Source organism: Python bivittatus, unplaced genomic scaffold, assembly GCF_059951505.1.
Source record: "Python bivittatus isolate LINGU-HERP-01145 unplaced genomic scaffold, Pbiv_v1 ctg000780_np1212, whole genome shotgun sequence".
Taxonomy (NCBI): Eukaryota; Metazoa; Chordata; class Lepidosauria; order Squamata; family Pythonidae; genus Python; species Python bivittatus.
This window is the reverse complement of record NW_028277108.1, coordinates 623,056-636,894: the sequence shown is the minus strand read 5'-3', so window position 1 is coordinate 636,894 and position 13,839 is coordinate 623,056. Positions and strand designations below refer to the sequence as shown.

Sequence of the window (13,839 nt, the reverse complement as noted above, 5' to 3'; positions counted from 1 at the left end):
CTTGTGGGAACTGATTCAATAGCTTGGAGTGACTCTGGAAAGAAGAAAGTGAGGGCATCTTTAAGAGGATTTGTCTTGCTATCCAGATAGATTTCTCTCAAGCTTACCAGCCACTTGGATATTGTGAGTTATCTGGTGCCCAAATGTCACTTTGGGGAGCATGTGAAAACTGATTATCTCAGGTTCAGCTAACTCTACTTTACCACAGCTCTGACCTAGCACATACAGCTGTAGCAAGGATTATGCTAATAATGCATCCATATGGCTGAACACTTAGAGCACAAAACAACTATTATGATGATTATAACACTCTCTGCATGCCACCTGATGCATGCATATCTACAATCACAAGTGGTTCCCCTTCAGGTCCTCCATTGACTGAGCATATGTAGAAGGGCCCACATTCAAACTGCAGCCTTTCCAGAGAGGGCTGGAAAAGTTAATGCCTTAAAACTTGAAGAGATGCTGCTAGCCAGGGGCAGAATGATTGTGTAGAGACTCCAATGGTCTGACTCAATAAATGTCAGTTTCATATATTCTTCTAGTTATTTTCAGCATCTCAACAATGAACCCCAAATTAATAATACTCAACAATAAATCAAGCTTTATATCATGCCACTAGCTCTAATGAAGAATTAAAAGGTTGGAGATAGCCTATGAATAACATAGTATAATGAATATATTACTTGCCAACACAACAGATTTGTTATTGGGTGTGAATAAAGGCCAAACTTTTTTTTTTTTTTTTGCAGAATATCACTTGCTTCTGAATTGCCTTTGCAGTGTTAAAAACACATGGCTTGTAACTTATCTCTGATGTGCTTATTGCACAACTCTCATAACAAGAGATTCGTGAACTTCTTATCAAGCATAAGCTAATTAGAGAAACCCAGTTTAAGGCCTGTTTCCCCCAACTGCAGGTAAATTTGATATGTCCAAATTTAAGTTAGGCAAGGAGAGACATCTTAAGAGTTGTCTGTATTCTTCCAGATCAAGTCCTTATTTGTATTAGACAATCTAAGATCCAAAAAGATCTTGTTGAATCTATTAGCAATACTGCATGCATTGTATTTCCATTAGTATCACTTTCCCACTCACCCAATATGTAAATGTCTCTGTGCAAAAGCTCTTCACAGCATACATGTCCAGGACCAAAGATTTTTTACAGCTCTTGATAATCACTTGATGAACAAATTTTAGTGCAAATTGATCATGTTATGGGTCATCAAAGTCCTTCAGAGAGTCATGAACACTGTTCTCGGGTCTTGGTACCCCACAAAGTAGGGAATAGGCATTGGCCAGATAGCACCTGGTTGTCCTCCAGAGGTGTTTCTGGGATCCAGGCTAGGAGGTGGCATTGGAGGGAAAGGAATCCCAGAAGGAATAGCAGAAGATTCCCTCCTGCTGAAAGTCTGTTGGTGTGGTGAATAAACATAGGACAAGGGACCACTTTGAGATCCAAAAGGGATGTGACTATAAAATGGTACACCATGGAAGGAGGGCTCTGGCCTCATCTCCTGAAGCTGACGTTTCAGCTTCATCCGACGGTTTTGGAACCATGTCTTGATCTGTAGAAAGAGCGAGAGAGAAACAGAAGTGGATGAATCAGTATCCTTTAATAGCACACATGGAGAATTGCATTCTGCTCCATATTTCAACAGAGTGAAGAAACAGTGGTATCCAGTCTGGAATATATAATAGCATCACCTGATCAAGATTTGGAATGAATACTTTTTTGTGAGATATTGTAAAACTTGGTGCCCTCCAGATGCACAAAGACAACAAAGCCTGCTTGGAATTCTTAGCCTTCTAGCTGAAGACAAACTAGGCATTGCTTAAGTAATACATTGGGAAGTCACCAGATTGGGAATGATTGTGGTAAAGAATGAATATCCCTTTCTGTAAATTAAATTAGTGGATTAGCTCAATAAAATAAACCTACCTGCCAAAAGGAGCAATTGCAACACACACGTCAAAATTCAATTCATGTGCCTCTGGGAGAAGGTCCCACTGAACTGACTTAAGGCTATCTTAAACCCAAATATCTGTCCTTAAAGCTTGCTGAGAATCCCCATTTCCCCTTCCCCTGAAATGGTGCCAGGGCAAGGAATTCTGGCAAAATAAGAGATAGAGTCCCGAATGCAGAGGAGTGGGGCACAGGTTATGGAAAGGCAGTGTTTCTCAACCTTGGCAGCTTGAAGATGTGTGGACTTCAACTCCCAGAATTCCCCAGCCAGGAATTCTGGGAGCTGAAGTCCACACATCTTCAAGCTGCCAAGGTTGAGAAATGCTGATGGAAAGGTCTCCTTTCTTACATCTTGGAAATGGAAGGCCTTCTCTGCAGACTTTCCACCGGCTTCTCGCATTACCTGTACTTCAGAGAGTTGCATTTTGCTGGCCAGTTTGCGTCTTTCCGCGGCTCCCAAGTACTTGTGCCGTTTGAAGGAGCTCTCCAGGGTGCTGATCTGTTCCAAGCTGAAAGCGGTGCGCAAACGGCGGCTATTCGCGTTTCGGCCTCCGCCGTCCTCTGGGGTCTGGCACTCGGAGAAGCTTCCTTCGCCGTCGGACCCACACTCCGTAGTGCTCCACGCCCTTTTGGAAGCAGCTAATGGTTCGCAAGAAAAACAGGTAAGGCTCCGGGTCAGAGAGGCAAACGCTTGCCGTTTTTCCTTCCCCAGGAAAGAGTGGCTGAGTTCCCCAATCTATCGCCCAGAGGGGTTAGGTTGCAACGCTGCATCCCCACCCAGCACGGCCAATGACGGACGATGCTTAACCAAGAAAAATTGAAATGATAGTCCCACAAATCTGGGGCGCACCTGGCTGAGGAAGTTTGGAATAGCTCGTTTCAGAAACGTTTACATATTGAGAAAAATGGATACGTAGAGTTCTGGGACCCAAGTAAGGCCAACTCCCTCTTACAATTTAGAACTTACTCAGATTTGTTAACAATTATCTTGGGGTGGGGAGTAAGCGAACTACTTCCTTTGAGGTGAATTATAGGAATAAAAACAAAAGGAATCTTCACCTTGCCCAGTCCTATCTCCGAAAGCCCAGAGACTCCCAGCCTCCTGCTTCACTCCTCTCCCATTCAGGCTGCACTGTAGCAAGCCTACATGGGAGGAAATTTCCATGAGCTCGGCGGGGCTTAATTTTGTTCAGATCAGCACAAGATAAGGCAACACAATTTACTCAGTTTTCTTTCTACGCGTCGGGAAGCAGCTAGCAGAATTTCCGAAGTAGAGGCCACTGATTTAATCTGCCACAGGCCCTCAGCCGTTACGCAAAGAAGCAACGAGAGAGCGGGTTCGCTCGCCCTCCCTGGAAGAAGGCGAGGCTCGCATCACTCGCCTCCCTTGGTTGCTTAAAACACGACTGTTCCGCCTCGCCAACCGGGCGGCTCCAACTTGGGGCTCCCACCGTACTCTGGACTGGCATCCCATGGCCCTGGGAGCAATGGAAGCGCCCCCCCCCCCCGCTACTTCCGGAGGGCACCACGCTGAGGGAGCCGCTTTTGAGCGGGAGCACCCAACCGCCGCTCGCTGCATCGCATTCTGGGCCTACCGCCTGATTCAAAACACAACAACCGGGGCCCAGGTCTGAGCCAGCCCTGCGCGCCGTCCGTCTCGGGCTCCCAGTGCCGCCCACGGTCCATTCCCGGGGCTCCTTCCCCGTTATAGTCCGATCCTTGCCCGCGAAGGATCCAGCGGGAAACCCCACGCGCGACCTGCATTTGGGCAAGAACCCCGACTAGCCCAATGGGGAAGTACCTGTGGACGACGAAGGCAAGGGAGGCCTGTTCTTCTGGAGCGGAGGGAGAGGCTCCGGAGGCGGCTCCTGCGCCCGGGGGACCAGCTTGCCCTCGCTCGGGCTCTTCTCCCTGGCCGGAGAATTGCCCTGCTGGGCCTGGCCGGCCTCGGACGGGGCGGCCTCTTTGGCTTCTGGCGTGCTCTGGGCGTGCGTGCTGGCCTGGCTGCTCTGGGAAAGCCATTCTACTGAGAAGGGAGCCTTGGTCATGGCGCGGTGGCTTCGGGCTGCCTCCTCACGCTGGGCGCGCCCGCCCCCGTCCCTTCCCTTATGAGCCGCGGCCCCAAGCCCAGCGCCGCTGGTGTAAACAGACATCAAAGGGCAGATAAGCGCCGTCTAATTATCATCGGGCCCCCCCGACAAAAGAGGCTGTTCACACATTTTCCAAAGGCCGGCCGGGGCTGGCTCCAATGTGTCTGCCGAGGGCTCAGGTCGCTCTGTGGTAAGCGATTTACAGGCCCCGTCATATCCTTTGCCGCTCGGTCTCAGCGGCGCAGATTGCCCGGCTTTATGGAGGGCGGCTTCAAAAGGCCATCGGGACTGTAAACAGCCGCCCGGCCTGGCTCAGAGGAGATTTGGCTGGGGCCAATTTTCTTCACATCCACACTTCGTGGATCTGCCCCCTCGCCTCTTGCTTGCTTATGAGTTTATCAAACAGAGCCATGATTAGCTTCCACCTTCCTGGCTGCCTTGCCTTAAAGAGCTGTCAAGCTCATTTAGTGGCCTTCGAGACAGCAGGAACCTCTGGGAGTGTGTGTGTATGTATGTGCACATGGAGAGTGACAGAGTGACTTCCTTTGGCCCGTGGCCCTGAGGTCATTGGAAATGGTTTTGTACAGAGCTTTTCTCCACACCTCCTCATCCTGAAGTTTAGCTCATCTTCCTTGCGAACTGCACCAGCCCCCTTCCCACCGCATATAAACTACTTGGAGTTAGGAGGAGCCATTGCTGTAGGAGTGTAGAAGCCTGGAATTTTCTAGAAATGGTAATTTATTACTTAATAAATGAGGGAGGAGATGTAGGAATTCTATATTACTTCTTTCTCGAAGGACTCCAGGTGCATCTGTAGCTGCTTCTCTTCTGGATTTGATCATCACAAATGGCTTTGGAGAGAGGGGACCAATCCTGGCCAAGAGGATTGCCTCAAGATCACCCCATATATTTTTGGCTGAATTATTGGACAGCCTAGTCCAATAATAGAGACATTGGGGGAAGTAGAGAGGTTGAAAATTAGCCTGGTTCACACATCTGTCTATTTTATGGAACGAGATGGAACTGGGTGAATTGATTTGTTCTCAGTGTTGTTTCCACCATAGGAAAAATCCAGTTTTTTCCCCTTAGATCCCTTTATCTTTTCCTTCTGATCAGTGTAAATATTTGTACTATAAATAAAAGGATAACTCTGCACAAACCTTGGGGTTCAGAAAAATCAGCATTTCAATGGAAGGATAAAAGAATTACATTCATTGAGGCTTCCTTGAGTACAATTTAAAATGACAGAGTTCCATTCATTAAGGAATTATTTCCTATGGCCTCAAAACCTGTATTGATTTAAGCTGACTCAATGTTGATAAAATATGGTACAAGTTTTTGAACTACAAGATGATGGTATTAACAAATGGATGAAAAGGCATTGGAGATGAATGCAACCAATGTTCAAGCTACATCTGCACACTCAGTTATTACCTTAAAACTGAATGTGGGAACAATGCAAAATAGTTTCTGTCAAGTGCAGAGGCACCATTCAGTTGCCTCAAGGACTTCCCAACTCCTTTCCCTTCCAATTTTGGAAATATAAATTCCAACTCAAGGCATTTTTGAGCCAGATGTGTGTGTGTGTTTTTTTTTTTGACATGCATAAAATCCATTCATTATACCTGAACTGGTAGCTTTCAATTATCTTAACTCATGCCTAATTCTGACTTAATTTACATAAGATACAATTTGTTTTAGCTACTTGTTCCTTGATTAAATATAATGTGTTTGGACAATATACCAAACCATAAAACATAGTCTGCCAATTATAATGGTGATTTGTACTTGTAACACTGATTTGTATTACTGTTATAAAGACCCAGGGCAGTATAGTATAGTGCTTATGGTGTTTGATTCGGATCAGAGAAATCCAGAATGAAGTTTGCACTCAACCGTAAAACCTATTGGATAATCGGGCCAGTCACACGCATTGCCACCCTAATATATCTCACAAGGTGGTAGTTGTGGAGATATAGTTAGGGACACTTCCTTCCTTGAATTCTCAGAGAAAAGGCAGGATATAAACAAACTGGTTCATAAAACACAATTCCAGAGCAAACTTGAAGTGAAACAAATCAGAGGTCAGATATTGTGTGTGAATCAGAGTTGCCAAATCCAGAGATGTGGGCCAGTTTCTGCAATGCTTGGCATTGGAAAGAGAATTGTTGATGTGCCACTTTCCTTGTTCTCCCCCAACCCTGCATGCCCAGTCACCATCCACCATGATGATTACACCCTTCACTGTAATAATGAGGGTAACAATAATATCATTTTGTGGATTTTATAAAATGTGTCATAACCAACACTTGAGCAGAAGAAAGTGCTGCAGAAAGCATTTTCCTTCACTTTCAAGGATGTTCCCACAAGCTATTCTCATCACAAAGTTGTTCCCTTGGAGAAGGGACATAGTTCAATGTTAGAGGTCCTGTTTGCACAAGGAAGTTCCCCATTCAGACCCCTAGCATTGTTTTCCCCAATCTTTTTCCCTAGTCTTCCCATTGTGTTAGGATTATAACTAGCATAACTGTTAGTCCAGTACAATTGGAAAGCATAGATTAGGGAAAACTGCATAGCATCTTCAGGTTAGGGGGATTAGGAGGGAATTACTAGGTGACTTTAGCTAATCTTGAAATTCTAAACAGGGTCAGAGTTGTTCAAGAAAACCTGTGATTGGAAAGTAGAGTGGGAGGGTTTTAAAAAAATCATGAAATGAATAAATTCCAAATTACTTTTGTTTTGTTGCTAAAGGAAGAACACAGAGAGTCCATGAGCTCATCAGGAGTTGAGCCTGATCTTACGTGGTGATGTGGTAAAAAAGCTGTTTCTTAAGCTGTTTCTGCTGTCTGTTCAGAATATAACAAATAGCCTAATTTTAAGGAAGTTTCACATGCTTGAAACTAATTATTCACAAATTAATGCAAATAGGAACTGCTTTAGCAATATTGATACATTTCTGGTTCTCCAGGTGGAGAGACTGGATCCTTCCAATGAAATCTTTTAATCATTTCTCACCAATGAGAGCATCTATGAATGGTTCCTGTAGCTAGATGTGTTGGGCCTCCAGGAATGCTCATCTTCTTAGTCAAGGCAAATTTGAGGCCAAGATCAATAATAATGCAAGACCTAGCAAAGTTTAATGGCTACATTAACCTTGAGACCAAAGGGTGCTTTGTCCCAATGTGGATTTTGCATTGCCATCTCACGTCTTTGCTCTTTGTTGCAATACAGATAAAGGAAGACTAGACAGATGGAACTTTGTCAAGATCATCTGATCACCATTCATCTGATTAGAAAGGAATTTCCCTTCAGGTTATGCACTGAAGATCAGATAAATGAATTTTGCTTAGGGTTTTTCCAGGATAGATAAGTTTCACTTAAGTCTGGAAACTCTAGTGTTTTTGTTTAGGGGGTTTTTCCTCCCGGGCAAGACTAACTACTGACATTTAAAAACTCTCTTTCCTCATTTCCCCTCCCAACAGAACATAACTCACTTGAGTTGAATGTAGCAATATCATTTATGGCCAACTTTCTCTGTAGTAATCCATCTTTCTGCTTAAGGTATCCAGTGATCTCTACAGAGAAATCTATATGCATGATGGTGATCTTGGTGCTCTAAGCTGCTGTCATCTAGATTTCCTGACAATTATATTTTATAGGAGCACATACAGTAAAATAATACAAATTGTGTAAGAGCCCACAAATAGGAGCACTTGAGCAATGAGTGACAGACAAACCACGAAGACATGCTAATGCACAAACAAAACATTAGAAACAAAATGTCACCTTCTGATGTTCAAAGTGTGATAAGGCAACAGAGCTTTAAAATTATGATCAATTCAACAAAAATATTGTTTCTTCTTCAACAAAAACATTGTGAGATACTTTTGGGGTTTTAAAGGAAGAAAATCAGTAGGTTCAGCTCATTGTTGGACGTGGACATTTTTGTGGAATTTTTCCTTTTTTGGGGGGCAGATGATGATGAAGATGATAGCAATTTTTCAGAAAAACAAAGCACCAGGTAATGGCTAAAATGCAATAGTGCCAGTGGATGTGCAGTTTGTCTTAGTACGTAAGCCAAGTAATTCCAGTCATCTTTGTGTCTGCCATTGTGGCCTCTTTCATCCCTCTGGTCCAACAAACTTGGGCAGTGTTTCCAGGATTTGATTGGCATGACAGTATTCTAAACCCAGAAAGAGATCAAAGATATATTCTATACAATATAATGGAAGGAGTGAATATTAAAAAAGGTTTCTAACCAATTATCAGAGTGGGACTGATACTTTCTCAAATAGTACTATTTCCAAAGAATCTTGAAATGTGTGAAGCATGATGCCACAATTTATTAATACACAGCATAGACACTCTACTTATTTCAGTGAGACTTTAGGGTGCATAATTCTGTAGTAATTATGGTATTATTTTGAAACATAGCCAGATCTCATTCTGGAAGGTGGGACCTGATGACTAAGTTATAAACAAACCTGCTTTAACACTGGAATATTATGTATTATATCCAATCCTGTACCAACCCACATTTGCAAAAACCAATAGAGTTCACCCAACAATTATTTATTGGTTTGTAGCCAATGATTTTAATGAATGCGTTAAAATATGCACTTCTTAGATAAGCAAAGGCAATTGAGTTGTAACCTAACCTTGCTTTTTCATTTTGTTTTGTTTTAATGCTAGAGGGCAACTCTTCTAGCATACTTAATTGGGGGCGGGGGGGGGGGAGGAGATGCTGAGGACATGTATGTCATTCTACAAATTGGGGGTGACAAACCTGTGGCACTCCCAATATTGTTAGACTGCAATTATCATCAGCCACAGACAGCATGGCCAGTAATTTGGTGTGACCAGGTCTGGAGGCCAACACTAAGAATCTTCAGGCTCTCTACTCCTGCTATAAACTCATCTCCTTAAGAAGCCTTCAACTTTTGCTTCATTGGATTGGAGCAGACCTTATGTTAACAAATATAAGGTGTCTGGAACTGATGGGAATATAATGCCTTTCTTTCATTTGGTAGATTTATTTTAACAATTGAATACCAGGATATATTTTATTGCATGGTATGATGTATCTTTATGATTTCTTCAAAATGACAAAAAAAATAATGAAGGTGGCACTTTTAAAGACTAATAGAGATGTATTAAGTTTCCACCAAAAAAAGCTTAAACCCCAATAAATTTGTTAATCTTTACACATACCACAATACTCATGTTCTCCCTCTCTCTGTCTCTGTCTCTGTGGTTTTGTGTTTGATGAAACGGACCCTCAGGTTATCCCTGAGGAATTTGCTATTATCCAAAACTAAGAGGTTTCCAGTGCCATCTTCTGGAAAAATAAGCAATTAACGACGAAAAGAATACTGTATCTGATACAGCTATCATCGTTTCTCTAAAAGGATTTTTAAAATAACTTTCAAAATAAAAAGCGTATTTATTTTAAAAAATAACATACCCTTCTAACTAGCATTTATACTACTTTAGCATTTCTATTCCTTTATGGTCCTAATTGCATTTTTTTTTCCCTCATCCATCTTGCCTTAAATCACCAGTTTACTTGAAACTTTTTTTCTGACTTGATTAATTATTCTAGAGATTTATTCAGTTCTTTAAAGAAATTAATAGATTATACAGCATATTTCCCATCCTCCATTTTTCCACTTTATTCTGAAGTCAGCATAAACTAAATATAACGGGCAAATGAAATTTAATAAATACAAATGCAAATACATGTGGAAATGCACATATAAACTTGGTATCTTTGCTCAGCCTTACCTTTACAATGACCCCACAAGCAATACAATCATCTATCTAGACATTAATCAACAGAAATAGAATGGAGTAGTAATTCTTAGTCAATGTAGTTTGCAAACATGCTCTAATCCAGAAAGGCTTCTGTGATGCATCTCCTAAGAACCTCAGTTACTTGTAGACAGGAAAGCTACAATAATGAGATGGGGTGGAAGGAGGAGAGTGAGAATAATATATACCTTATGACACCAATTAGATGAGAATAATCTCATTTGCCCCCGACATTAAAAAAAACCCTTTCTCCCACCTTTTGATTTTTTCATGACAAGATGAATGGAATATTACAGGTAAAGTACCATAGTTAATATTTGATCTTATTCGCTCAAGTACTTGCTTTACATTTAAATTTACTTAGGCTGCATCTTATCTCCCCCCTGCAAAAAAAGTTCCATAAATTTCAGTCCTATTAATTTGATAAGCCATATCCCCTTATGCCCTCAAGCAGGGCAGGATGTTATAGCATGGCGTCCGGACTAAAGATATCTCCCTCTCGCTATAGTTTATGTACCTTTCAATGCTTTAGTGGCATAGACACTAACAATAGCTTCACGTGGCTTCTCAAACTTTATTGAAAATAATTTGGAACGGGAGGAAAGGCTGCTGCAGATGTATTAGTACAAGGTTTCAGTTTAAAGGCACATCACATAAAAATGCTTCTTTCTCCCTATTTTCAAGTCTACATCAGAATGAATCAGAAAATTTAAAAGGAATAGCAATTAGGCAAGAAGGATCCTACATAGATCAGTTATTTATTTTCATATCATATCCTAAGTTACTTTAAAAATCAACACTTGGCTTGAAAATACTGACTGCTTCATGTAAAAATGTAAGCAACATTTAAAAAGTAATTTATATGTTGACTTGGGAGAACAGATTTAATTTCAGGAAATCTCAAAGACAATTCAAGTATTGGAAAGTAATTTATGCCATCAACAAAACAGCATAGAATGATAATGAATTCAATAATAAGAAAAGAGGATCTTTTAAAATAATTTTGATACTGTAATTTACAGAGAAATATTTCTTAAATTTGCATATGAATAAACAATCATTTTTAATTTTTACAGACAGAAGCTTAAAGGCTTTCGAAAAATAATTCCATATAAAATTCAAAAGCATAAATTTGACTGAACCAAAACATTTTCAACCAAAAGAAAACATATCACTATTATTATTTTTATTAAAATTAATAGGAAAATTACTACTAGGTAATATAATATAATAAATATTTGTTTAAATAAATGATTTAAATCCTTTGAAATAAATTTGTGTGCAATGGTAAAATTGTCCCAAACTATTTGTTTAACAAGTGCTATGTTATTATAGGAAATTACAGAAAAAGTAATGAAAGTAAAGTACATGCATACAAAAAGTTACTCCAATCAAAAAGATAGCATACAAGAGAAATGCATCATATTTGCAAGTTTATATGAAAATTATTCTTGAAAAGGAATCATATGCTGACTTAGAACCATAATCCAGAAACAGATTTGCCAGCAGAGCTGATGCAAGAAGAATAGCATATACTGAATATGAATTACTGGAACAGATTTTTTTTTAAATCAATGCTTGTGATTTGGAATTAGGCTCTGCTCTCAGCTCAGCTAATCTGACAGAAGAAACTAAATTCAGTCTAATAATTTCTGTATGTTGGGAACTCAATCGTAGAAGGACATGCCAACCCCCAAAACTTAGAGATTTGGGGAAATGTTAGGAACAAATGGGCAGCTAAGTATTTTCTTTTCTTATTACCCACTGAAGCTGACACTATATGAGTACTCAGGTAGCATTAGATAATTGAAAAGTGGAAAAAATTTTGTCGCTAGGGGGATGCAAGCATCTTTTTTTTCCTTCTGATACCTTCTACTGTCTCCCCCAAGCAGCAAGCAGAACTTCCAGTGGATCTCCTGCGAGTTGTCAGATCAAGGACTTTAGTTGCCCACCTTTTCAACTGCAAGATCAATCTACTTCTTTTTGATTAAGGACCCTAGTTATATGGCCATTGTGGGGTTGCATTTTGAATTTGATATGTCCACACCTAAATTAGAGTAAGGAACCCCCATAATCAAGGTAAGCCCTGTCAGGTCATTATTGGTCTAAACCAGTGGCCGGCAACTGGTTGCCTATGGGCTACATCCAGTACTTGTCTTTTCTAAATGTTGTCAACCTTTGTCTCTAGTTTCTCTCTTGGTCACATAGTAAGAGTTGGCTATGGAGATGTCCAATGCTCTTATTCCATGGGCAGTGTTCTCTACACTAGATTTTTCATGAAGAAACCACAGAGAACAGGCAGCAGAATTTCTTTTACTTCCCTAGTCCTGCCCTCTGTGGTCTCTTTCTCATGACAAGATTCTTAGGAAAGAAGTTGCTAAATGCAGCAGCTAGAGTGGGAAAAGATGAACTATTAGGACTAAATCCAGACAACTTCTAATAGTCATTGGATTTTTGCTATCCCGATCCGGTAGCCTAGTTAAACAGCTACATGGGCAATTTCTCTCTCTTTCTCTCTCTGCAGTTCAGGAATAAGAACAAAACGGTGGGTTCCAAAATAGTTAAAACACTTTCTTTGGCTGGAGCAGGGCTGCCTTTCTGTACTTGAACAATGGAAATAAAGCTCTCTGAAAGGAAGCACCAAACTGGATCAGTGTTTTCAAAACTTCTTTCTTTTTATGGAGGAACAGCACTTCTTCCCATCCAAGCATCAGTGGGGTGAGTTATGTGAGGCCTTTATGAAAATTGAGGAATCAAGCTTCACTGGAAAAAATACTGGCAGGACTAGTTCCAATTCTGAATCTGTTTAATTTGGTGATCAATTAGCAGTGAAATGAATTTCTGGGCAGGGATCTCCCAAGGGGAGTCAAGAAACTCAAGCTGGCAGTCTCAATCACACAATCCAAGCCTGCCCCTTTTGTGCGTCACATATGCAACACACATTAAAAAGGAGCAGGGCTTTGACTTTGCGGTTTCAACCACCATCTTGACTTTTAAGATCCCCCCCCATGGATGCCCCTGTTTCTGCAGATTTAATTGTACTGAAATGTTCTGTTAAGACAGACAGATTTGTGAAATATTTGTGAAAAACTGGGTCTTCTGACAAGATATACTCAGATTTAATCTTTTTGTGTAATCTTTACCTTCAAGACAAAATAAAGGTGGGAAAGGATTTAGTATTAATTTTTTTACACACCTTTAATAAGTTCATCTGAAGCTAACTTATTATTAAATGAAGAAACTAATAGCAGGAACCTTGTGTATGCTACCAAGAGTTTGGCAGTTCCAAGCAGAAATTGAGCCAGATGCAAATCTCAATCAATACTGTTTTCAAAATAGGGATTATTCTTTAACACTTAATTTTATGTACCCATATCAAGGAATAAGATCAAATGGTAATAGTTATATCTGCATAGGGTTGCATTGCACAGTAAACACAATTTCACACATGCAGCTATCTAGTAACTGGTCCAGGAATGTGTTTCTTTAAATAAAAATTGCCCGAGAGATATATAAACAGTTACTGAAACATTGCTTTCATCCTGTGTAATGCATCTTGAATTTTTCGGGATTGCTTTTCAGTTTTCTGATGAAAGTTGGCGTAATTATCAGCTGCTAATGCAAAGATGTCTGCATCGTTAAGAAAAGCTATTCTTTGTCTTAAGAAATCTTGTAACTGGCAATCTGGTAGGAACATGTAGGGGTTTTCTTGAAATGCTTGAACTTGGCTTACAACTTTTGCAATATTTCTTAAAAGAGAAAAGATGAAAGGAACCAGTCAGGCTTTTTCCTTCTAACTGATAAGTAGGGGAATTAAACACTATGTTAGGTGTTTAATGTTCAAATATTTTTTTCAACAAAGGTACATAAAACATTCTATAATAAATAATCAAAACACTCCATTTCTGTTGCCTTTAAACATTTCATAAATTAATACACTAAATAAAGTTATTGTTGTTCTATATTAACCTG

The 13,839-nt window shown here is 40.4% G+C and overlaps 1 protein-coding gene across 1 annotated transcript in view; it reads right to left on the bottom strand.

Moving 5' to 3' along the window:
* Nucleotides 1-9,718: 9,718 nt before the first annotated feature.
* The window catches only part of KNDC1 (kinase non-catalytic C-lobe domain containing 1), an 81,320-nt gene continuing 77,199 nt past the window's right edge, over nt 9,719-13,839 (bottom strand). Inside the window, exon 30 of the mRNA XM_088128978.1 lies at nt 9,719-13,616. Coding sequence (XP_087985104.1) covers nt 13,388-13,616 — 229 coding nt within the window. The 3' untranslated portion in view covers nt 9,719-13,387. The remainder of the gene's footprint in view (nt 13,617-13,839) is intronic.